A 24,056-nucleotide genomic window follows, 5' to 3' on the forward strand; every position below is an offset into this window, starting at 1 on the left:
AGCTTTGTAGGGCTTCCATTATAGAATGGACCAAAGCTATATGGTTAAGAAATATGAATGCTTTATTAAAGAAAAACATGGGACTTGCTTAAAATGCGCGCAAAAGTTAGGTGGCTCCATGATCTAATTGCCTTCGAAGTATGATATATTTGCCAAGCAGCTTTGCAATATATTAAATTAATTAATTTCATAATAGTAACAATTTAATAATATTAAAAAGACCAATTAGTTTTCGTATGAACAGAACATGGTGGGGTCCACCTCGGATTTGAGGAGCACATTAGATAACTGTTAATTGCTTTTCTTGTGCCCGTAGACACATTTTGATTGGTCATTGATGCTATCGTTGTTGAGATAATCAACGAGAGAGAGTTGTTAATAAATTAATCCCGAAACCGACAAAGCTTTGCTCAAGTGATTAGGTTCTTTCATCTAAAAAAAGTGATTAGGTTCCACTGAACAACTTTTCCCATAAACAATTCGCTATAACATATGCCCTACTTGTTTTTTTTTAATCACAACTGGCTTGCTAGTCAAATTTGGACCAACATTTAGTTTTCAATTTACATTTCTAATTATATATTATCTTTATATATTCCATGGAAATCAACTCTCAATATGGTTGAATATTTCGTATTATCGATGGTTCAGGTTTAGTAATTAACTAGGGTTTACTTTGGTGGTGGAGGGAGATCATAGGTTCACCTCCCTATGAATGTGTATGCAAGGATATATATGCACATATGCGAGTCAATTTCTTACGAGGGTGTGCAAGGATATATATACATAAGAAGTCAATTTGTTATAAGGAATAGCTAATTTAGCTAAATCAGAAATATATTTATGTGACAAATATTTATATTTTTTAGATAGATTGATAACATAAATACGCATAATTCAATAATTATGACCATTAATCCTAACCATAGTCATCTCTCCATATTCTTTTTCTTTTCAAAAGGAAAAAACCTTTGAATATTTCATCATTAATTGGTATTACTCATTTCTAAGTCTATGAGCCAAATTGTACATAAATATGAACTATGAAGTGAGTCAATGTATAAATATACACCAATATGGGTATTGATTTCTACATGCCTAAGAATAATTTAATAAAAGGAGCTAAGGCATCTTAGATTTATATTTGTTTGATTTGGTCATTTTGTTACGTCCTATGCACCGTGTTGGCAATGCCTTGGATTTTGGCTTATCAAGTTGAGGCTAGATATTGTCGGCTCTAGTCACCTTGACAATCTATATGAAAGCTATTTATATACCTATTTTATTTGGAAAAGTAACGATAATCTTATCTCAAAAGTAAGAAAATATAAATTAAATATTTATATATACGTTTATGTAACTGCTGCGTGATAACCGCATATTTGAATTAATAGAGTATTTACTTTCGTGTTAATTTTCACTTGAAATAAAAAAGTTAAACGAAAAGACTCAAACACAAATTAGTCTCCATAGACCATGCGTATGTATATATTTTATGAAATTTTGAGTTTACAATCTGTAAACACTACTTTTGGTTTTTGAAAAGACAAGTTCGTTAGATTGAATTCACAAAATAAGTTCAGACTTTGTTTTCATATATTTTAATATGTATATATACATGCGTGTGTGTGTGTGTGGTATGTCCCTTATTCATGGATGCAAGTACAGAGAATTTGCAAGAGAAGTTTGTCAAATGGGAAGAGAAAAGAGGAAAGAAAGAGGGTTGATAGTGAAATATAATGAGTACAAGAATTGAATATACATAGGAGGAGTTGGTCAAAACTCGGAAAGTTGGGATTAGAATAGGATTAGCGAGATCTAAGAAATTTGGTCCACATTAATTAATCCTTTTTTTTAAAATTTGGTCATTTTGATAATTTAATATAATATATGTTTTCTTATTTACCAACTCAATCACTCCTTTATTGATTCATGCGTGCTTTTGGCGTGTGTGGGTGGATTTTCCAACTTTTGTTTAACTTTTCTTGATTTTTATTTAAGAAACCTTTTGGGACATGTAGGGCTCTTTATTGCCCTATATTTATGGGGAATGATCTTATTGTCTTGACAACAGTTTAAGATTGAAGATCTTCAGAATCCAAATTAATCATCTTCTTCTTTTTGGAGAGGAAGCTCTTTTCATTATTAAACTACTTTAATTATTGATAATTGTTTACTTAAAAACTTAGAAAGTAGAAAGTACATATGGTTTGAAAGTGGTCATTAATTTGCGAAGAATTAAAATAATGAATGAAGGGTTATTTAGATGGTCTTGATTTTTCGATGTGTTTAAGATTTTAACTTCCATACATTATATATATATATATATATAAGTGAAAAATGAATTAATTAAAGATGAGATGTGAGATTTTAGTCGGAATATTGTGACAGTAGATGGGAATGGATGAGTTTGGATATTGGAATTAAAAAACAAAACCTTAGAATATATTGTAGGCGAAATGGAAAAGAGGGGAACCCCTAAATTCTGGTGTGAAATTAGGGGGCGTCCAATTAAGTTGATTGGTTCCCAATGGAAAACACGGACTACTCCTTTGAGTTGAATAATCATTTTTCAAGTTGATGGGAGATCGGTGGACATTCTTTCATATATTTTTCATGACACTCCTTTCAAAATTAGGCTTATTATTTTTTAAGGTCCAATTTAGATCATAAAATCAAATTAAATTACCACTTCTTACAAAAAACTTTAAGCTAATGTAAGGTGAATCATTATTTATTTTATATTTTTTTCTTTGACACTTTGCCAATAACTAGCTCTATATAAATAATAACTGTTTATAATATTATCTCATCAATTTGGTAAAAGACTATAAATAAAAATAAAAACATCTGATAAGAGACTATACATAAAAATAAAAACATGAGAAGAGACGGTGTATATATATATATATATATATGTATATATTGTTTGCTTGTATGTAATTATATATGTATATATATACATGACCTTACGTGATGCGTGTTTACTACCAAAGAAAGGGTGCCAATTTTTACATTTGCAAGAGAAAGAGAGAGTTCATATATATGATCCCTTAATTTGAAGTAATTGTAAGCGATGATCGTATTTACAAATAAGAAAATAAGAAAAGACCAAAATTGATTAATTAATTGAAGAAAAAACTAGTTAATTTTTTTTTTAAATTTAAACTTTCTATTAGTTAATTTGAAAATTAACGAATGTAAAACAAATTATAATTAAAGATCTAGTATGGAACTTTTTAAATTCAAAGATTTAATGCATAATTTGACCAAAATACTAGATATATATTCAAATGTAATTAACCCATTAATTGACGTATGCATATTGGATATCCAAAAAAAAAAAAAATAAAATGTATGTATATCTCTTCGATCCTTTTAAGTGATTTCAACATATAACACACAACCTGTGAATGAAACCAATTGTGTGTGTGTGTGTGTGTGTTTTTTTTTTTTTTTTTTTAAAAAAAAATCAACTGTTTTTCCATTAATAGCCTCTTTAAAGCCATGTTCCTAGGCTTTGATAGATCTCTCACCATCATATTCAATCTGAAAAGTTGTTTATATAAAATATTTCTCCACCAATATTTTGATACTGTTGTGGTGGTTGATGATTCCATATTATGGCCCATTTACTAGCACTCCACATATCAGCTTGTGCAACAAGCGTTGCATCGTGTCACCATGGTATTGCATGTTTACTGCTTCTTTTCCCGAATTGATATGATATGTATAGAATTTGCTATAAAACAAGTGCACATCTTTGATAACAAAAGTGTGCTAAGTAGATTATATGAAATCCTTTATAGTAAATTATATGATTCAATTATATATAAAGTTATTATATATATATATATATATATACATGTTAAGAGCATATATTTCTAACATAAGATGATTTTTGCTAATATAACAAATGCTAAAAATATCATCTTAATTAATAATTTAAAATTGAAAATTTAAAAAAGGAGTGGAATCTCTTAATACTTGTCACATTTATAAGTTGCGACATAAAATGAAAACTTTGTTTGTAATTTATCAAAAATTCAAAATCATATATGTATGTATATATAAAAGATTTTTATGGTGTGAACGTATTCAAAACCAATGCTTTTTGGATGAAAGAATCGGTTTTGTTGTATACTATACACATTAAAGCCGAAATTTTCATCCAAAAAATATCGGTTTTGAATGCAATCTATATGCAGACCGTTCACATCGTAGAATTTTTCTGTATGTATATATATATATGTTATACAAGTATATGTACACTCGTACACACAATTATTTTCAAAATCAGAAGTTCGAGTTTTATTCTCCAAGTATTAATATTATATAAGATGGAGTGAATATCATTAATATAAAAAAGATCATTACTTTTTGTTTTTTTGAGAAAATAAAAAGGATCATTACTTATGGATATAATCAATGAATAAAGAGAAGGTTATATAATTTCTATATATTTACATCAACATCTACCTCAATAGTTCCTATTTCTTGACTAAATTAATAATGAATGGGTTTGGCTAGATAATGGTTGCGGAAAATGCACTATCAATCATAGTTAATTAGTTCCATATTAAAAAAGTATTCATGTATACTACAATGTTTAGCACATTTGCAGTTAAAGAATTTATAAATTACAAACTTGTAGCATGGATGTTAGCATGAAAATTTGAATTTGCCAATTGATTAATCAACTACTGTTTGCAGAAGTTCCAATTTCATATTACTTTTATATCTTCTAAAGCAGCTCAATTCTTTAATTTTCTAAACTGCCTTGGTTTCTTTTTATTTTTTTATTCGGTGGAAAAAATGTTTAGTGGAGGTTCAAGATTGAATTGACAATGTCCAATCTTTCTTCCTTCTTTTAGCAAGAAAGGGGAGAGAGAAAATCAAATATCAAGTTCAAATTAATCTAACATGTATAAATTGATGTTAAATTACTTGATGTTTGTGCATATTAAATATATAAACACCAGTTAATCTATTATATATATATATATATATATATATATCTTACATGGAAAAAGAAATGATAATATTTGGAGTCTATCAGACTTGTCATTTATAATAAGACGGATCTTCATGCATGAATTTGAAAATTGAAAATAATATTGTACTTTGAAATGTTAATTTTCTAGAAGCATGCTAGTTAGTTATTAGAAAATAAAATTAATTGTAAAAGTAAGAAGAACCAATTCAAAATCTAGCGACTATTAAAACAATGTAAAATTGATTAGTTATTAATTAACTAATTAATTTGATAATTCTAACAATAATTTTGTGTGTATATATATATATATATTTAGGCTTGCAAACATGTATTATTGTATATAGGATGGTCATGATTAATCACTTTTATTATGATTATAATATTAACTGCAAACACATTCTGATTTTAAAATTTGAGATTAAAAAAATAGTAATAATAATAATAATAATAATTATATATCAAATCAGAAAAGGATACAGACCCGTTTTTCACACAAATTATTATAAACTAACCATAGTCAGTCTTACTCCATCTGATGGGCCAATGGAACCCAGAAAAACATAAGCAAAGAAAATCAACTTTCCCCTAGTACAGAAACAAATTTAAGAAAAATTAATATTATATATATGTACATATGAATTAAAGAATAAATTAATAGATAAAATATAACAAAGGTTTTATATAATTTAGGCGTAGAGAACAGGTGCAGGCGTTTGCCACTTTATCTTTTCTGTCTGTCTGTGTTTCTCTCTCAGCTGCTTCTTCTCTCCCTCTCCTTTTCTTTCTCTGCACTCGATTCCTTTTAGTTTTCTATTTGTTACAGTGCTTTGAAATCATGGGGCTCTCCTTTCTCAACAAAACCATTAAATAATTCTCTCGATCACCTCCTCTCTCTCTCTCTCTCTCTCAAATTTTATTAAATTCTATAATTATTAATTTTTCTATCTAGCTCTATTTTTAATTACTATAATTTTTTCTTTTTTCTTTCTTACTTTCTTTTTTCTTTTTCTTTTTTTTTTTTTTTTTTTTTTTTTTTTGGGTGTGTGTGTGTGTTTTCCTTTTACATCCTGTTTTGGTGTATGTATGGCTGGTTTAGACTTAGGTTCAGCATCTCCCTTTATTCAGCAGCTCCAACGCACCACCACCGACCTCCATCTTCAAAGACCCCCCAACTCTGACGATGACAACAACCACTTCTCCGCCGATCAAAACGACGACGAAAACAACCTACAAGGCGGCCTTGACCTTGTCCCTAACTCAGGTCACGGCGATATCGTGGGCCGCCGCCCCAGAGGCCGACCTCCCGGGTCCAAGAACAAGCCCAAGCCGCCGGTGATCATCACCCGAGAGAGTGCCAACACGCTCCGAGCTCATATTTTGGAGGTCAGCAGCGGGTGCGATGTGTTCGAATCTCTTGTGACCTATGTCCGGAAGCGACAGCGGGGGATCTGCGTTTTGAGTGGAAGCGGCATGGTCACCAACGTTAGTCTCCGGCAGCCAGCAGCGGCGGGAGCCGTTCTGACCTTGCACGGCCGGTTCGAGATACTGTCACTGTCCGGTTCGTTCTTGCCTCCTCCAGCGCCGCCGGGGGCGACGAGCTTGACGATATTCTTGTCGGGGGGGCAAGGGCAGGTTGTGGGAGGGAATGTCGTGGGAGCTCTCACGGCATCGGGGCCGGTAATCGTGATAGCTTCGTCGTTTACGAACGTGGCGTATGAGAGATTGCCTTTGGATGAGCAGGAAGAGGCACTTCAGATGCAGCAACCTCAAGGAGGACCCGGTGGAGGCGGAGGAGGCGGCGGCGGCGGCGGCGGCGGCGGAGTGAATAATCCGTTTCCGGATCCGTCATCGGGACTTCCTTTCTTCAATCTGCCACTGAATAACATGCCTCAGATGCCTGTTGATGGATGGGGAGCAGCAGCTGGAAACTCATCAGCAGGACGACCACCTTATTAAAATTGATGATCATCATCAACGGGGGTTTTTGTTTCTTAATTAGGTAACCTAATTAAACGACCTCAGACAATCCTTCTCTTTTTTCCCCTTTTTTTTTTTTGTGTTTTAGATAAAATTAATTAAGCCTCCATGCCATCTTTGTAAAATCACGTTCTGTTTTTGTTTTCTTTGTTTTCGTTTCTTTCTTATCTTCCTTTTTATCTTTTTTTGTTTTTGTAACTCTCTTTTGTTTCTGAAAAATTAAGGCTTAATTTGATGATCATGATCATGATATATGTGGACTACTCCAACTTGATTAATTCCCTTTTTAATTTCTTCATTCTAGGCTCGATGGGTCCAGTACTGACTGGTTAATTTTGGATTTTATTCATGAATCTAACTTTAATTATTTCAGCTAGAATTCGTAATGAAATTTCATAGTATTAGAAGGTTTAATATTTTTTGAATTCTTTTTTTTGGAAATTTGTAATCCAAACAAATTATATCGTAGCCTTTAAATATTGATCTCTGTGGAATAATTAATTGACTCATATGTTTGGCTTTATTTTTTTTAATTAACAGAGAGGTTTTGAATACATCCTAAATCTTCAGGTTAATTAAACCGTGTAAGAAAAAAAAAATATTTATATATTTCTGTATTGTTTGCTTTTGGATCTAGATTCTATGATAGATTAAATTACTCCTAAACGCCATGAGCAATGATATAATCAAGTGGATCATGTGAAGTTAAAGAAGGGGGGAAGCTGATTAGTACTCCACTTTAATAACCTCTTTATTCTCTCCAAAAATGCTTAAATCTTAGCAGCACATAAAATATGGGCAACAGGGGTTAAATTAACACACATATATAAAAAGAAGCTTCTAATTATTTATTTCTTTTAATTTGTTTCACTTTTCATGCATTCAAATAATTAATTATTTTGACAACTAACTAATTAAGGGTTTTTATCTGTAGGAAAATTAAGTATTTCTTGGAAATCTGTCTAAACTTTTGGTGAAATTTTTAGAATAGCTTTTACCTGCCGTGTTGTTCAATATGATATATGGAGCAAAATGTATTTTGGTACATTAATTAAATAATTAACAGCTAGATTGCTTGGATCAGAGTTTCTCTTCTGCATATTAAACTCCTTAATGTTGGTGTGATAAATTAGCTGTTAACAAATACTGGGAGAGAACTAATTGCCAAATGAAAGTCAGTCCACCACACATTCTGCTCAACCACCAACATTTATTTATTTATTTGACAAGAAAAAGAAGATTATTATTTCCCTCCATGCACATGCATATGCATGCAATGGTGAAACTGAAGCCGAAGGCTAACAAGGTTAGTTAATATTTTGTTTAAACGACTAAAAATTTTCAATAAAATATATTTTCAAAAATATTTTGATATTGTAATGTTTCAAGTGATGATGAGTTTAATTTAGCGGATCAACTAACTTTGATGAGTTGATTGAGTATCCAACAACCAATTTCTGAACTTCAATGGGAGTGTGATCATTTTACTCTAGTTTCATTTTAATATTCATAATAGAGATAGAGATATGATGTAGTGTTTTTTAATGGCCAATCCGATGACCAAAAGCTCGTCTTCTGCTCTGTAGTGAAAATTTGGAATGAATTTATAGAGAGGGTGAAAAATTCATATATACTATCATATTTGAGAATTAGATCAAGCTATCGAGACACATTTATTGATCTGATATATATGTTCTTCAAGCATGCATGCTTTGTATATTATTTCCTATTATTTCTTGCCTGATATATTTAGGAAGAAAATTATATCTTGTGTATGTTAATTTATTTATATATTTTTGTGTATCTTCTAATATTATGTGGAACAGAGAAAGGTAAAGTTGTTAAATTAATTAAAGCTTAAAATGCTAGAAAGTGGGATTCAAATATTGATTTCTCTTTATAGAATGAAATATATGAATATGTTGTACCTAATAAAAAATGAAAAGTGAAAAAGAAGACAAATATACATGTGTGATGGGAAATCTTGGCCGCCATCTTAATCTTTCCCAAGCTAGTGAATTTATTTATGTTCATAAATGAAAGCTGCTCGTGATGTGTATATATATATATACATGTTAAATTTACTTTATAACAACTTACAGCTGTTAAAAAAACAATTTGATAATTTGACTTGGTATATTAAAAAATGGTCAGGTTTAAACGTGAAGGAAATGTTAAAAAAATATTAGAAAAATGATAATTAACATTTTAATAACTTAAACTTTTTGGGTTAATAACCATTTATAAGTTTTTAATTGTGTTTTCTTTCTTCTATTTTTTTCACAAATATGTTCATCTTCTTTTAATCTTTTTTTGATATTGAGGGCTGGAAGCCTAGATGATTTGAATTTGAATTATTATTCAAAAAATAATAATGATTTTTAATACTAGACTATTCTATAAGGACAATTTTGTGATTTAATTTGATTTTTAAAGTTTTAAGTCCTGTTTGGTCATGTTTTCTATTTTTAGTTTTTAAAATATTATTTTAAAAATAAAAAATATAAAACTGTTTTTATTTATTTCATGAAAATAAAAAATGTTTGGTTTGTGATATTTGAAAATAATTTTTAAACTAAAAAACAAAAAATATTATTTTAATATTTTTTAAATTTTATCTTTTAGATTTATTTTTCAAAATTATTTTTGAAAATTAATGGCCAAACATATTTATTTTTGTTTTAAAAATATATATATATATATATATATTTTTTTTTTTTTTGTAGAACAGAAAACTACTTTAAAATCTATTAACCATTTTAAACCATATTTATGGAGAATGATATAAACATAATGACAAATCCAAAATGGTATAAATATAATGACAAATCCATAGGTCTTTTTGCTAGATTTTCAGCGTCATAATTGACGATAGTAATCATATATATAGCATGCGTTTTCTTAGATTATATGGAAATTTTAATTTTTATTATGATGATTTTTTTTATTTACTTTTTTGGGAAAGAAAGTTGGTATAATACCGATGAAATAAAATATAAATGCTTTTGCTTTTTTGTTAAATCAATTTTACTGGAAAAAAGAATTCTAAATTCAAATATATATTATTAAATCAGGCCACCTAGCTATGTGAATGTGACCTTGTCAATTTTATCAAAGGATAAAAGGATAAAACGCAGTTAGTATTTTATTTTCACAATATTTCATTTTAAGTGTTGTAAAAAAAATTTGAATTTAATACCTTTTTTATTTTCAAAATACTAAATTTTAATTCAAATCCGTTAATTTCTAACAGAAACCATGAAAATGGTAACCTGCATCCACAAAATTAATTTTCTTTTTTTTTCCATATTTTTTATTTAAAATTTAAAAAAAAAATTGTTAAAAGCCCAAACGCATAGTTTTGAAAACCCTTCATCTTCTTTTCCTTCTTCCTCCTCTACTCAACCAGGCAAAATGAAATTTACTTTGAATTCGATGCTCAATTAATTCATTTCAAGTCAAACCACCACCAACAACCCCCCCCCCCCCCCCCCCCCCCCCAAAAAAAAAAAAAAAAAAAATCTGAGGTTGAATCTCTGAGTTGCAAAAATTAAATAGAAAGCTTCCAATTTCAACATCTTAAACGCATCCGATCACCACATTCCAAAACACCTCATATACAAAATCAACATCATCCTCTACTGTCTTTTTTTATATCATGCATCCTGAAGAAAACAAGTAAACCTAAAAAAAAATACCTATAAAAATTCCTCCTTTTTCAAACACCCAGTTGGGGAAAAAAAAAAAAAAATTTGGTGAACTGTTAGAGGCATGAGGGGCAGAAACTGGTGAACTGCTCTTCTGGATATCAGTTGCAGGAGGTGGATGGATGATGGGGCTAAGGAGGTTGCAGAGGCAGAGTTGGAAGCGATGGTGGAGGTGGAGGAGCTTGAGCTTCCCATCAGACGGGGTGTGAACTGCCCTCTCTCCTACTAATCTTTCTGAGAAAAATGAAAGCTTTTTAAAATTACGGGGTTTGGAATCTGGATTAGAGAAAGTCAAAGAAAATCGAGATTAAGAAAGAGAAATTGAAAGGAAGAATTGAAGTTTGGTTTGACGTAGTTAGATAAGAGAGGGCTTGAGGAGATGAGCAATGGATGAAGAAGAAAGAAGTAGAAGATTAGGGTTTTCAAAATTGTGCGTTTGGGTTTTCAACAATTTTTTTAATTTTAAATAAAAAATTTGGAAAAAAAAATTTAATTTTGAGATCACGTGAGCACGTAACCATTTTCACGGTTTCTCTTACAAATTAACGGATTTTGATAAAAATCTAATATTTGAAAATAAAATGGTCTTAAATGCTTTTGCTTTTTTGTTAAATCAATTATATTGAAAAAATTTCTAATTCAAATATATATTATTAATTCAAGCTCCCTACCTATGTTATGTGATATTGTCAATTTTATCAAATTATATAATTGATGAAGTTATAAATTTTTCAAAAAAAAAAAAAAAACAACAAATTGAGACATGACCAAATAAAAGTACAAAATATTTATTTTTTATAAATTTATATCTAAAGTGAATCATACATTTAAATATAAAATTCCTTAAGCTAGCTGGACCGTAATATAGTTATTATTATTTTTTTGTTCTTGTAGTTATTTTAGTGGATTTTATATTAATTATTTTATCTTAAATTTATTATACATAAATTGGTCCATATCCTTACTTACCAAACAAAAAGAAAAACTTGTCGATTTCCTTATTAATTAATAATTTGTTTAGTCTATCAATATATATATATATATATATATGTGTGTGTATGTGTGTACGTTACATGTACTTTAGTTATTTTTAGTTAATTGTTAATGTTAGTTGATTTTTATTGTTAGTTAATTTCTATATTAATATTTTTTTATTATTTTTTTCTGAGACTTTCTCTTAATATATACATTTTCACATGGCATAAAAAAAATAAAAAATTAAAAAAAATTAAAAAAAAAACGAAAATGAAAAAGTAAACGTATGGAAAAAAATATCTATTAATATATATTAATTAATTTCGCCATATATAGCTTCAATGACATAGACGCGCCATATATATATTTTTACTGAATGAGATGGACGAGTTATAAATATGTTACAATAATTTTATATTCTCCATTATGTCTTTAATTCGGACTCACCTTTTTAGTGACTTTAGGTACGCTAACAAATCTTCACATTACACGGAAGCATTTGTCATATCTTTTTGAAGTTATATAATTCTCATAAAAATATTTAATGATGTATATACATCATGCTTCAAACTTTATATATATATATATATATATATGGTTTAATTATCCGTTCGGTGGTTGAGAATTAATTAAAAGAAAATTTAGGAAATAAAAACGACAAATTTAATAAATTAGGAATAAGAAAGACTTATCTAGTGATTATTAATCGGTAACATATAACTCATGGTTTTTCTGTAGCAATAACTAAAAAGTAACAACACTATATATTTAAAAAGAAGCATTTGTATATAGGAAATAAATATATATGCTTTGCATGGATGTCGGAAAACACAAGCACACATGAAACACAAGCATATATATGTGTATGGAGGGATCAATCTAATAGTAAAGTTATTATTTCAAATATTTTCTTTTATAATAATTTCAAATTCAAATCCTCATATCCACATAATACATATATATATATATATATATATTAAATTATTTGAATAATTCCATGTCAAACTTAATTTGTATATGCATGATTTTGGGCATATGAAATACTCAAAACAAGCAGTACTTATTAGTCTATACTACACAACAAGCATTTGGATTTTCATCACTAAATAATTGGGGAGCATAGACATAGTGAACAAAATATGGGGCATTGCTGTCTTTGGCCTTGACTTCCACTACCTTTGTCTCCTCCTTATTTATTTCAACAATCTTGGCTGATTCACTCGTACTAGTACTAGATTTTCCTTCTTTTTCTTTGTCTTTCTTTTCATCCTTTTCCCCTTTATCCTTGTCTTTCTTTTCATCCTTTTCCCCTTTATCCATGTCTTTCTTTTCATCCTTTTTGTCTGGTTTTGAGGCTATAATCTCTGCGTGTTTGTGCACTTTTTTCCGAAGCAAGTTTATGAGTTTTTCAGGCTCAATTGTTCCATCCACCGTTAGAGTTTGGGCTTTCATGTCAGTTTTAACACTGTAAATATCTGCCAATATTATAGGCTTATTAATTATAATTAATTAATGAACCCCCCAAAATTATTTATTTTTAATGAATTTCCAAACATCTTTGACACTAGCTACTGATCACTAATGTTGTAATTCTTATATAATACCTTTTCGCTTTAGCAACTTCTTTTTTAGGTCTTTCTCACATTGTTCGCAGTGCATATGAACCTTCACCGATGTTGTCCGAGAAATTTCCTTTGATATATCATAAAATAATAGGAGTCAGACTTTACAAACTTTATTTTCTTGAATAACATAATATACGAGTTGTTAATTCAATTCATTAATCAGAGTAGTCTTTGTATTATATATATTCTTCGGAACTAAGACTAATACATTGATTAATTACAAACTAATTAAAATAGAAAGTTTAAATTGTATTACAATATTATATAATTAAAATTAGGATCAGTTCCAATAATTAATAAGACTACATTATATATGATTAAACAAATATATATATATATATATATAGTCAATATATATAGGCTAATATAAAGCAAAAAAGTTAGTTAATAGAAATATGGTGCACATATACGGTTTATGAATTAATTAAACTCTAATATTATTCTTGGATGACTAAAAAAGATCCTAAATTAATGGTGTGCATCCATGAGGCTTGCCTGGGAATTTCATGACAAGAAAGAAGATAAGATAATTAATTCGAAAATGGGTAATAAATTACATCCCGAGACACCACCTAGCACATGTATACCATTTCCCTCCAAACAAAAAGACATTTATTTTTTAATCCAAATTAATTAATAACAGCCTGCGGTTTCACTGTTTCCCTTCTAATTAATTTCATTCAAGGGATGCAAGCAAAAGATGCATACAATATATACACAAATTTCCATGCAGGCATATAGATATATATATATATATATATATATTAGAAAACTATTAAAGGTTTTTTTTTTTATTTATGAATTTGTATTATTAAATAAAAATAGAAATCAATATATAATTAATAAGTACGAAAACTCACTTGTTTGGTTTCCTTAGGTTTTTGGTCTACTTTGGAAGTATCTTTTTCCTTTATCTGGATTTTGGGTGATATCAACTCAGTCTTCTTCTTACTCAATCTCTCTATTTGTTTATGAATTTTAATGGGGTCGAAAATTCCTTTTGCCCTAATTTCACCTTTCTCCATATCAACCTCCACATTCTGAACCCCTGTTAATAATTAAATAATGCTTCATATATAAAAAAAATATAAAAACAAAGAACCAAATCTCCATAAATAGCTCCTAGCTTTCCATGTAAAATAAAGAAAAATTTAAGCTATATATCTCAAAATTAAAGAAAAATATAAATTGGATGAATTTATATATATATATATATATATATATAGTGTAGGTTTTACCTTGGGTTCTCATAAGAGGCTTCTTGATATCGCGTGCACATTTCTGGCAATGCATGTTTACTTTGTAAACAGCATTGATTATCCCATCCTTCTTCTCTTTCTCTTTCTCTTTCTCTTTCTCTTTGATTCCTTCTTTTGCTGTGTCTTTCCCTTCTTCTTTCTCTTTGCCTCCTTCTTTCGCCGTGTCTTTCTCTTGCTCTTTCTGTTTACTTTCACCTTTTGAAGCCATTTTAGCAGCAGATTAAGCTATTCCTACCTAGCCTGGAGCTTCATAAGCATGCAAAATGATTAAATGTTGGAGAATTTGCAGACACAAAAAACAATTAAAAACTATGTGAGTTGATCAGGGGACTTTAATTAGCAAAATCCCCAACTTATAATATGCAAGATGTACAAGGCATGCATTGTGTTGGTGGGACTTTGTAATGAGGGTAGGTCGCCAACTTTTGTTAAATTCTTGTGAAATTCCTTATGATACGTTATGACATTTTTCTTTTTCTAGTGGCAGATCATCTAATAATGACTGCCTTCGCATGTTTGACAAAACCGCAAACGTTAGTTTTATCGCTATACTTAATTCCTTTTTTTAATACCTTAATTATAAATTAAATGTTTAATGTTCTTTTTTATTTATTTATTTTTTTAAAAAACAGTTCAACTAATTACTGACTTGGTACGGTTAAAAACATTTTAAGACACATTCTGAAGAAGTTAAGTAGGACAAAAGTTTATGCACATCAATGCTGTGGTGATGAACCTCAGCACAATAATAACAATAATTAAATTTGGGGGTGTACCTGAATGCTCATTTTCGTTCTTTTAATTTTTTTTGGTTCCAAATTAGTAAACATGTCCTTTTGGATGTCGATAATCAATATCTAGGATAGAAATCAGTTAACATTTTATTCTAATAACGAAAAAAACAAAAAAAAAAAAAAGGAAAAAGAAAAAAGAACATTTTAATTAGTCTAAGGTTGATCTTCTTACGCTCGTAGAACACGGGTTTGGGCTCGTCCTTATTAAATGCCCAACTCCATTCATGGATCTAGTGTAGATTGAGCCCAACGTGTCAACCTTTGTACGAGTGATAACGTCCAAAGTCATATAGTTTCAACGGATCTTGGGTTTTTTCAACCCTTATTACGACAGTTATCTGGCCCAATGATCTTCAACTAGCTTCTTTAATATCAATTCCCTCTTCTATACCCTTGAGAAGCATTAATCAAATTTCTCAAAAGAAAAAAAGAAAAAAAAAAAAGAATAATATATAACATCAAAAATAAATGCTTGTTTGGTAACCGATATGTTTTTCCATTTTTGTTTGTTTATTTATTTTTCTTAAAAACTTTTGTTTATTTGTGTATAATTTTGGCATGTAGTTTAAATGATACTTATACTTCTCAGTTGATTACATATTTAAAAAAATTAAAGGAAAAAAAATTAAAAAAAAATTGCCATACTAAAAACTATTTCAAATTATTTTTAAAATGAAAATGAGATTAAAGTTTTAAATATCAAAATTTTTTAAAAAATTTTCTCAAAATTTTAAATTTTTTTTAAAATATCAAAATAAAATTTAAGTTTCAAATAGAAATAAATAAAATTTCCATATTATTTATTAAAATTTTTAAAATTTTGCTAAAATTTCTATGGAAATTTCCGTTAAAATATCCACATTAAGTCTTTTACAATTTAGTTAAAAAATACATAATATTTATCGAAATTTCATAAAAATTTTTGAAATTTCCATAAAAATTTTAAAAATATCTATAAAATTTTTTATTAAAAAATTCAAAAATATTATTGATGTTTAGTAAATTATTTTACCAAGTTAACCTTAGTGATAGTTTTTTTTTAAAACCTTTTAATTGTTTTTTAAATATTTAATGATATAAATAAAACGAAGTGAATTGAATTCAATACTCTTGATAAGTTCTATTCATTGATACAATATATATATATATATATATACTTGCTATACATTTTGTATAAGACAAATTCAGTAGATTTTTATAATTACAAGTTAATAATTAATTGTATAAGAATGAAAAAAAAATATCATAAAATAATAACATGAAAATACAATATTATATAGAATTGATATTGATAACATTTAAATTAATAACATTAAGTAAATAAAAATAAAAAGATAATAGAATATATTATCTTAAATATCAAGGACAATTATACTTAATACAAAGTTTTTATGGTTAACATATTAATAATTACATAAAAAAATTATTAAGGAGATATATCTTTTAATAATTACTTTTTATATTTTACATCTCAAAATAAGAACGAGAAAGAAACCAAATAATTTTCAATTATCTAAGAGTTCTATAATTATTAAGATGATATTTATGAAATATAATTTAATTGTAATGGTTGTTTATTTTAATTAATAAACAATTAATCAAATATATACTTTTAATTGTTTATTTTTATCAATAATAGTTTATTTATAATTTTTACCGTTTACTATAAATTAAATTGATTAAAAGAAATATAATACCTATTCACTATTTTTGCAATTTTTATAATTAATTATTCAAATAAACTAATGCTAAAATTTCAATAAAAATTTTTATTTTTTAAAATAAATTTTTTTTATCTTTTATAAATTTTTATTAATATTCGATATTTTTCGATATTTTTCGATATTTTCATAAAAATTTTCATATTTCAAATCTTCAATGTTCCGTTAATATTGAAATTTTAAACTTTCAATGAGATTCATTTTGAAAATGTATTTTGTTTGCTATTATAACAATTAAAAAAAAAGATACATACAAAATTGAAAACATAAATGTTACATATAACTTAATTAATTGATGCACAATTTTTATTCCAAAAAAAAAAAAAAGGGTGCAGGATTATCACTAAAACAGAAAATTTAATATCTCACAATTATCAATAAAATGCGAAATTTTATTATATCTCGCACCTTTTATATAAATATATATATATATATATATTTTTTTTTTTTTTTTAAGTTTCTTAAATGATCATCATTAGTATCGTTCTGGCAATGTTTACTTTCTAACCACGTTTTTTCCTTTTCCGTATAATCCTTTTATAAGGTGGTAAAAAATGAAAAATGACAAATTGACATTTAAATTTAATTTATTTATTTGCTCCGGCTTTGTTATTTGTTGGTTAATTACTTGTTTAATACATCAAAAAAAAAAAAAAAAGATTTAAAATTAATTTGATACTGTATCCTGCTTATACTTTTTACCTAAATTGAATTCAACATCAGAAGTGCATCTGTGAAAAAAGAACATGTAATTTGACCATAATATTGCGCAAAGATAACCATTAACCAATTAAGATGAACTCAGACGAAAACTAAATTAAAAAGGAACAAATAAATCAAAGCACAAATAATTCATTCTTGCGCCTAAGAACCATTGTCCTAATTTTTTCATAAATTATAACAGCAGCTCCATTAACAAAAAGCCATATGGCCAACACCCTCAGCAAGGTTAATTTCCTCTTTAATTAACATGTTGACGAGCTCTTAGAATCTGTAACTTTGTCCTCAACCTTTGAGGAGGAGGAGGAGGAGGAGGAGGTGTACGCATGATCTTCTTGAGCGACTCAATCTTCTCCCCAATTTCCATAATATTTTTCTCAACCAACTTTCCCAATTCATTCAACTCCACATTGGTCATGGCTTTTATCAATTTGTCTCCAGCCAAGCTCTGATACATCATCTGTTCGATTTCCTTCTCGTGGTTCTCCTTGTGTTGCTTCTTCAATTGCTCCTCCATTTTCTCTATATTTTTCCTCAGATAGCTTTCTTGGCTCATCATGTTTTTGCTTTGATCCGACTCCGGCATCTTCCTGAACCTTGCTAGTGTTTTATGGACTCCCATGGTTGATGGCCATACCTCAGGTTTTTTCTCATAAGGGCTGCAAATAATTGTGCAAGTCTCTATTCCACACAGTATGCTCAGCTCACTCAACTTCTTCATTAGCCCTTTCTTCCTCTTCTTGAAGGTGGCTTTCCTTGCAACATCGTTTTTTATGTATGCAAGCTTCACTTTCTTTCTTGTCATGGGTAGGTACTAGAGAGAAAATCAAAGAGATATAGATATATGTATTTGTCAACTCTATATAGTGTGGAATTTTCTTGCCTCAAGATATATACATATATATATATTGAGATGTGGAGGGTTTGGTTCATTAGTAATTCATATGATTTTAACATTTAATATGATTTTAAGCAAATGAGAATGCATTCAATGGCATATGAAAGTATTAAAAGCATTAATTGCAAGAAATCTGGCTGGTAATAAATGCTTAGGATATAGACTAGCTGAATTTGAAGGACTTTTTGGCAATATGAATTTATATGTATATATTTACCAACATGAATAATGAAAATAGTTGTATGGTACGAGTCACGAGGTTGCTCACGGCGCATGTGGTCAGGCAGCCTTACATTGGAGGGCAACCCTTTTGGCCCTCCACCGATGGATGTTGTCCATGTGGATGATCAAAAGCTCATTGTGTTGATGGACAGAAGAGTTCCACCTAAAAATTTACCTAATTAAGTTGCCTTCAGAGGTGATATGTGACTTTTGGTATGTGACAGCGAAAAAATGTCAAAAGAAAATCATTTGCTCAATTTATTAACTATTAGTCATTCTTTATAAATGGTAGCTTGGTTTTAACTTTCAAAAATTTTGAAAATTCCATTTAAGTGGCAAGTAGTATAAAGTTGGCACAATATGTTATAGCTGACCAAGACCATATATATATGGAAATTTTATGGTGAAGACGGTTCGCATAAGGACCGCAGTATTAGTGACGGTTTTTCATACTATTAATGACGGTTTTTTAGAAAATCGTCACCAATACTATGAAAAACTATTACCAATACTGTGGTGCATATGAGGATCGTCCGTACCATAGACGGACTACATATATATATACACCATATATATATATATATATATATATATTAAATTGTCAGGTGAGATGTTCTTCGTAGATAATTCTGATGATTATATAATTTACTCGTGCCCAATAAATCTCAAATGCAGTAAAAACATAAATAAATAAATAAATAAATAAATGTATGAAAAAAATAGTCAACGAGTAAAGAAATTAAGATGCTAGAAAAAGTCCATTATCATATCAAAGCCTACTCATTCTCATCACTACATCATGGTGAAAAGCAAATTTGATATATAATTGTTACAAACATAGACATTGAAGCCCCCAAATATATAGCTAGGTGAATTAATTAACACACATAAAAAAAAAATAAAAAAACAGAAACTTTAACAAGAAATGAAGTGAAAAACAAGAGTGAATAGAGCAGGCAAAAATAGCAATGGAGAAATGGGAAATTAAATTACATCATGGGGTTATTGTGATGAGGAGGACCAGACATATTGTTGGTAGGAGGAGCCATAGTATTAGGCATGCCAGTGGAAGCTGTAGCAGAGGCAGAAGTCATATTGTGTTTAGCCAATTCTCTCTGAGCCTTCTGTCCAGCTTTTGCAACATGCATATCCATTGCTGCTTCTGCCTCTTTTGCCAATCTTACTTCATGTGCTACCTCCATTCTTGCTTTTGCTATTTCCTTCTCAGCCTGCAATATCATTTCATTTATACCACGTTGTTCTGTTATTTTTCTTTGGAACTAATTCAACTTAATATTTTTGTTATTTGTCACAATTTTTCTTGTTAATTGATATTTAATCAGGTCATTTAAATAATAATAATAATAATACTAAGCATTATATGGTTTTATTGTTGTTGATGAACTATACCTTCTCTTCTGCTTTTGCCTCTGCCTTGACCTTGCGCATGGCGTTCATGTCACTAATCTTATCCTTAACGGCCTGCATGATTCTCCTTTCTTTCTTCCACAACTTGCAGAAACTCAAATGAGATATTCAGTGTTTATATTCTCTCGGGAAACAAACAAAGACAGCATTGAAAACTCAAGGAGGGACAGTTATATATACCCACATTGAAGCATTCCATAGAGCTTTCCATGTGTCGACCAACCAGGCTTTTCTTACAAGGTTGAAACCTACAAACATGCAAAACCCAAGGATTCAATCACTGATTGAGATCCGACTTTTATGTTCAAATGTTCAATTTTTATGGCCGGTCACAACCTCTTTGGTCTTTGCTATCCGAGTCTCAAGCTTCGATAGCACATACATACATACATATATATATATATATATATATATTTTTTTTTTTTTCTTTTTTCTTTTTTCTCTTGGGTTGTTGAACTTTTAACATTCTAAATTATGGTTTTAATTCTTTAAAGGAATTGGTTTTTTTTTTTTTTTTTTTTTTTGATAATTAACAGCTAGTCCACTTGTCACAAGTTCGAACCTCAGCAAAGAAAAATAAGAAAATATAGTCTTTACCAACTCGGCTAATTGCATTATTTTTTAAAGAAATTGGTTGACTCATCAATAATATTTACTTAATTAATGAAACATAATAATATTTACTTAATTAATAAAACATAGTAAGCAATTTATTAAAAGTATGAAACATTGTTTCTTAATAAAAAGATATTCTTTTTATTTATTTAATTGAACTATATAATATTCTTTTTATTTATTTAATTGAACTATATAAGTACAATTCACTAATGTTTGTAGTACTCTCCAATTTGTTGCAAATTGGAAAACTTTGTTTGCATATATACCTTATTAATTTTATGGTTTGCATTTTGCGGTTGGCAAAGCCTCCAAAGCAATCAAAAGCAAGTGCAAAAAGGTTAAACGGCATCGAGATTTTTCGCAACGTGAATTGAATAAGGTAAAATAGAAATCTAGCAAACATAAATCCAGGTCTTCTATATTTTTTTGGCGAATAATCCAGGTCTTCTATTTACCACTCCCTTGGCTGTCCCAACCCAATCCAGGAGTTGAGCAATATTTTAACGAAAATTTGGAAAAGTTCTTCCTTACCAAAAATAAAAGCAAACTACCAGCAAAGCTAATAGCCAATTTGAACGAGATCAGGGCCCTCAAAAAATGAACAAATATGTCAGCCTTAACAAAACTGGCACACATTCAGGTCAAGCTATCCATCTGCTTTCTCTACCACGGTGAGCCTTGCCGTAGAGGAAATGGCAACATTTATCTATGGTTGGGGCCCATCATAATTGCCAGTCAGTTGTTTACAATGCCTTTATACGTGTGAATAGACTAAAGATCTCTAAAATGAAACGGATAGGCAAAGGCATTATTTTTCCTTCAATATTTACATGGATACATATTTCACATCAGTAGAACTACAAACCAACATCATATTGCCAATGAAATTATTGTCCAATAATATAACTTCCTCGCACCTTCAAATTCATTTCATGCCTATAAATCAGAAAACATTAACAAGTTTAACGACTAAATATCATCGATGGCATCCTCAGCACACAATTTTTAACTTCCTCGATAAGTAGTGAACGAGAATGGTGAAAGTAGCAGGGGTACATGAAAATGTTCCCGCTTCTGTGACTCCTTGATCTCAAAGATAATAGAAACATATGGAAAGAACCCAGTTGGACAATACTTACTTGTGTTGAAACTTATCCTGTATATCCCTGGGTTAACTACATCAACTATGCTCATTAGTTGACCACTTCGTCCATCATTATCTGTGGTTGAAGAACCCTGAAATACCCACCCACCTGCATCTGATTCACCAAATACTGGACGAGGATGAGGACCTTTCCAAATCTCTAAATATACCTCGACTCCAGCAGCTGGCGATCCTCGAGAAACATCCAAAACATGGGTTGTAATAGGAGGACGTGTTCGAGATGGAGCTTGGATTGTTTTCCCAGCTGAAACTTCTGAAGCAGCAGTTAGATGCCCTCCTATGATGCTCACACGATCTTCTAGAGTTCAGATAACAAAATGTAAATCAACATAAAAAGTTAAGGGACTAATCAAGGTATATTAAAGTGGATCTTATTAACATGCATATAAGGGGAAACAAGCAATGACAAGCTTCTAACTAAGCAAGTTTTCACTTTTTAAACTCAAAATGTTGTTCCATAAGGAAATAAAATTACCTTCTGCTTTCTTAGCAACAGCTGCAGGATAATGGTCTCCTGTCGAAGTTTCTTTTGCTTTAGAAGAAAAAAGCTTTGCAAGACGAAGCTCTGTTATTTTCATCTGCTCCTGAGCTGCAATCTCGAACTCAACTATAGGCCTGTTTGGAAATCGTTTCTGCAAAAGAGTAAAGAAAAATGAGTCAATTGACAAGTTGGTTATGCATATAAACTGCAGAGTATGGACCTCCCACAAGGGGGATCCATTTTCTTACTTCATGGATCTCTCAATCTAAAATTCACCACAAGGTCGGACAAACTTCCGGAGTCAGAGTTTGACACCTCTAATACAAGCAGAAAAGTTTTCAGATATCATACTTTAAAAATCAATCTGGTATCTTGATAACTAGTTTCTGTATTCCCCTTACTATACTGAAAAGCATTCAATCTAGTACCATACTTTCTTCCAACAACAAACTGCTATGATGCTAATAACATGAATTTCTCTGGGTAAAGCATTATTATCTTTATCACCACTAATCTCTCAAAAGCACTCTAGACTGTATCATTGAGATAAATCAATTGAATAAGAAAACATTTAGTTAAAAATTTCACCTTCAATTCAGCAAGTATTTCTTCAGTGCTCCTCCCGGATGCACATATGAGAAACACGAAACCAAACTTTTGATAATAGCGAGCATTCCATTCAGCCAGTTGCTGAAAAGAACAAGCAAAACAAACCACAAATCAATCGAAAAATTCAAATCAGAAGCTCAAAATCCGATCGGAAAGAAACAGGCTTTTTGAGAGGCACCTCACCTGTAAGCTAGAAGTAGTAGCAGTTGCGAAAGCAGTGGATTGCTCTCCTTTACTCCATCTACAGAAGAACATTTCTTGATTGATTATGAACTGAAATGCAAAATCCCAAAAAGGGAAATTACCGACAAGGAAGAAGAAGAAGAAGAAGAACTCAACTGGGCACTGGTTGGATGAGCCGAAGAAGAAGGGGTTTGTTGTCCAATCTGTGGATGAGCAGAGAAAGCTTGGAGACAGCCATTGACGTCGACCTTGTTGAACCAGACATCACGTGCGGCGGCGATGGCCTCCTCGAGAGACGAGAAAGGCGAGGCCTTTGCCAATTCTTGAGCGAATCTGGTGCTTCCACAGCATGCTACCAACTCATCTTCACCAACCGCTATAGTTTTCGCTGCCATTTCTCTTTCTCTTTCTGGGTTCTCTTAGAAATTCAATAATTAGTGGAAAAGTTTGAGAATTTGGAACGACAGAAATTATAAAAACTCTTTTTTTTTTTTTTTGTTTTTCTTTGCTTGACCTTGCTCTTTCACTCTTTACTGGCACAAAAAAGACGGAAACGGTGATCTTAACCAATAACAAAGTAACTTGTCAAAAATAAAAATATAAAACGAAAACAACTTATCTAATTATGACGAATAATACTTAAAAATTATCCGTCTTTTTTCTTTTTTTCTGTCAATT

The 24,056-nt window shown here is 29.8% G+C and overlaps 5 protein-coding genes across 6 annotated transcripts; 1 reads left to right on the forward strand and 4 right to left on the reverse strand.

Moving 5' to 3' along the window:
• Window positions 1-5,695: 5,695 nt before the first annotated feature.
• On the forward strand, window positions 5,696-7,237 carry LOC107429156 (AT-hook motif nuclear-localized protein 23). Its single transcript, XM_016039816.4, has one exon. The coding sequence runs from the start codon at window positions 6,080-6,082 to the stop codon at window positions 6,950-6,952; it is 873 nt and encodes a 290-aa protein (XP_015895302.3). The 5' UTR covers window positions 5,696-6,079; the 3' UTR covers window positions 6,953-7,237.
• Window positions 7,238-12,535: 5,298 nt separating this feature from the next.
• LOC107429219 (heavy metal-associated isoprenylated plant protein 4) lies at window positions 12,536-14,857 on the reverse strand. The gene is made up of 4 exons (XM_016039872.4): window positions 14,519-14,857; window positions 14,141-14,328; window positions 13,260-13,347; window positions 12,536-13,130 (listed from the first exon to the last, which is right to left on the reverse strand). Exons 1-4 carry the CDS (start codon window positions 14,745-14,747, stop codon window positions 12,724-12,726), a joined length of 912 nt encoding a protein of 303 aa, XP_015895358.3. The 5' UTR covers window positions 14,748-14,857; the 3' UTR covers window positions 12,536-12,723.
• Window positions 14,858-17,886: 3,029 nt separating this feature from the next.
• LOC107429240 (agamous-like MADS-box protein AGL80) lies at window positions 17,887-19,046 on the reverse strand. Its single transcript, XM_016039896.4, has one exon. It carries the CDS (start codon window positions 18,577-18,579, stop codon window positions 18,016-18,018), a length of 564 nt encoding a protein of 187 aa, XP_015895382.3. The 5' UTR covers window positions 18,580-19,046; the 3' UTR covers window positions 17,887-18,015.
• A 579-nt stretch (window positions 19,047-19,625) lies between these two features.
• LOC107429466 (late embryogenesis abundant protein 6-like) lies at window positions 19,626-20,476 on the reverse strand. Its single transcript, XM_016040159.4, has 2 exons — window positions 20,305-20,476; window positions 19,626-20,123 (listed from the first exon to the last, which is right to left on the reverse strand). Exons 1-2 carry the CDS (start codon window positions 20,380-20,382, stop codon window positions 19,884-19,886), a joined length of 318 nt encoding a protein of 105 aa, XP_015895645.1. The 5' UTR covers window positions 20,383-20,476; the 3' UTR covers window positions 19,626-19,883.
• Window positions 20,477-21,720: 1,244 nt separating this feature from the next.
• Window positions 21,721-24,055, reverse strand: LOC107429452 (uric acid degradation bifunctional protein TTL). Of its 2 annotated transcripts, none has more exons than XM_016040148.4 (5): window positions 23,535-24,055; window positions 23,379-23,436; window positions 23,175-23,276; window positions 22,581-22,737; window positions 21,721-22,400 (listed from the first exon to the last, which is right to left on the reverse strand). In XM_016040148.4, the coding sequence occupies exons 1-5, from the start codon at window positions 23,771-23,773 to the stop codon at window positions 21,946-21,948; spliced, it is 1,011 nt and encodes a 336-aa protein (XP_015895634.1). In that variant the 5' UTR covers window positions 23,774-24,055; the 3' UTR covers window positions 21,721-21,945. The 2 variants fall into 2 exon arrangements, with proteins under 2 accessions (XP_015895634.1, XP_015895627.1); XM_016040141.4 differs by having other exon boundaries at window positions 21,721-22,403; window positions 23,535-24,054.
• Window position 24,056: the final 1 nt, after the last annotated feature.

Source organism: Ziziphus jujuba, chromosome 5 (genome assembly GCF_031755915.1).
Source record: "Ziziphus jujuba cultivar Dongzao chromosome 5, ASM3175591v1".
Classification (NCBI taxonomy): Eukaryota; Viridiplantae; Streptophyta; class Magnoliopsida; order Rosales; family Rhamnaceae; genus Ziziphus; species Ziziphus jujuba.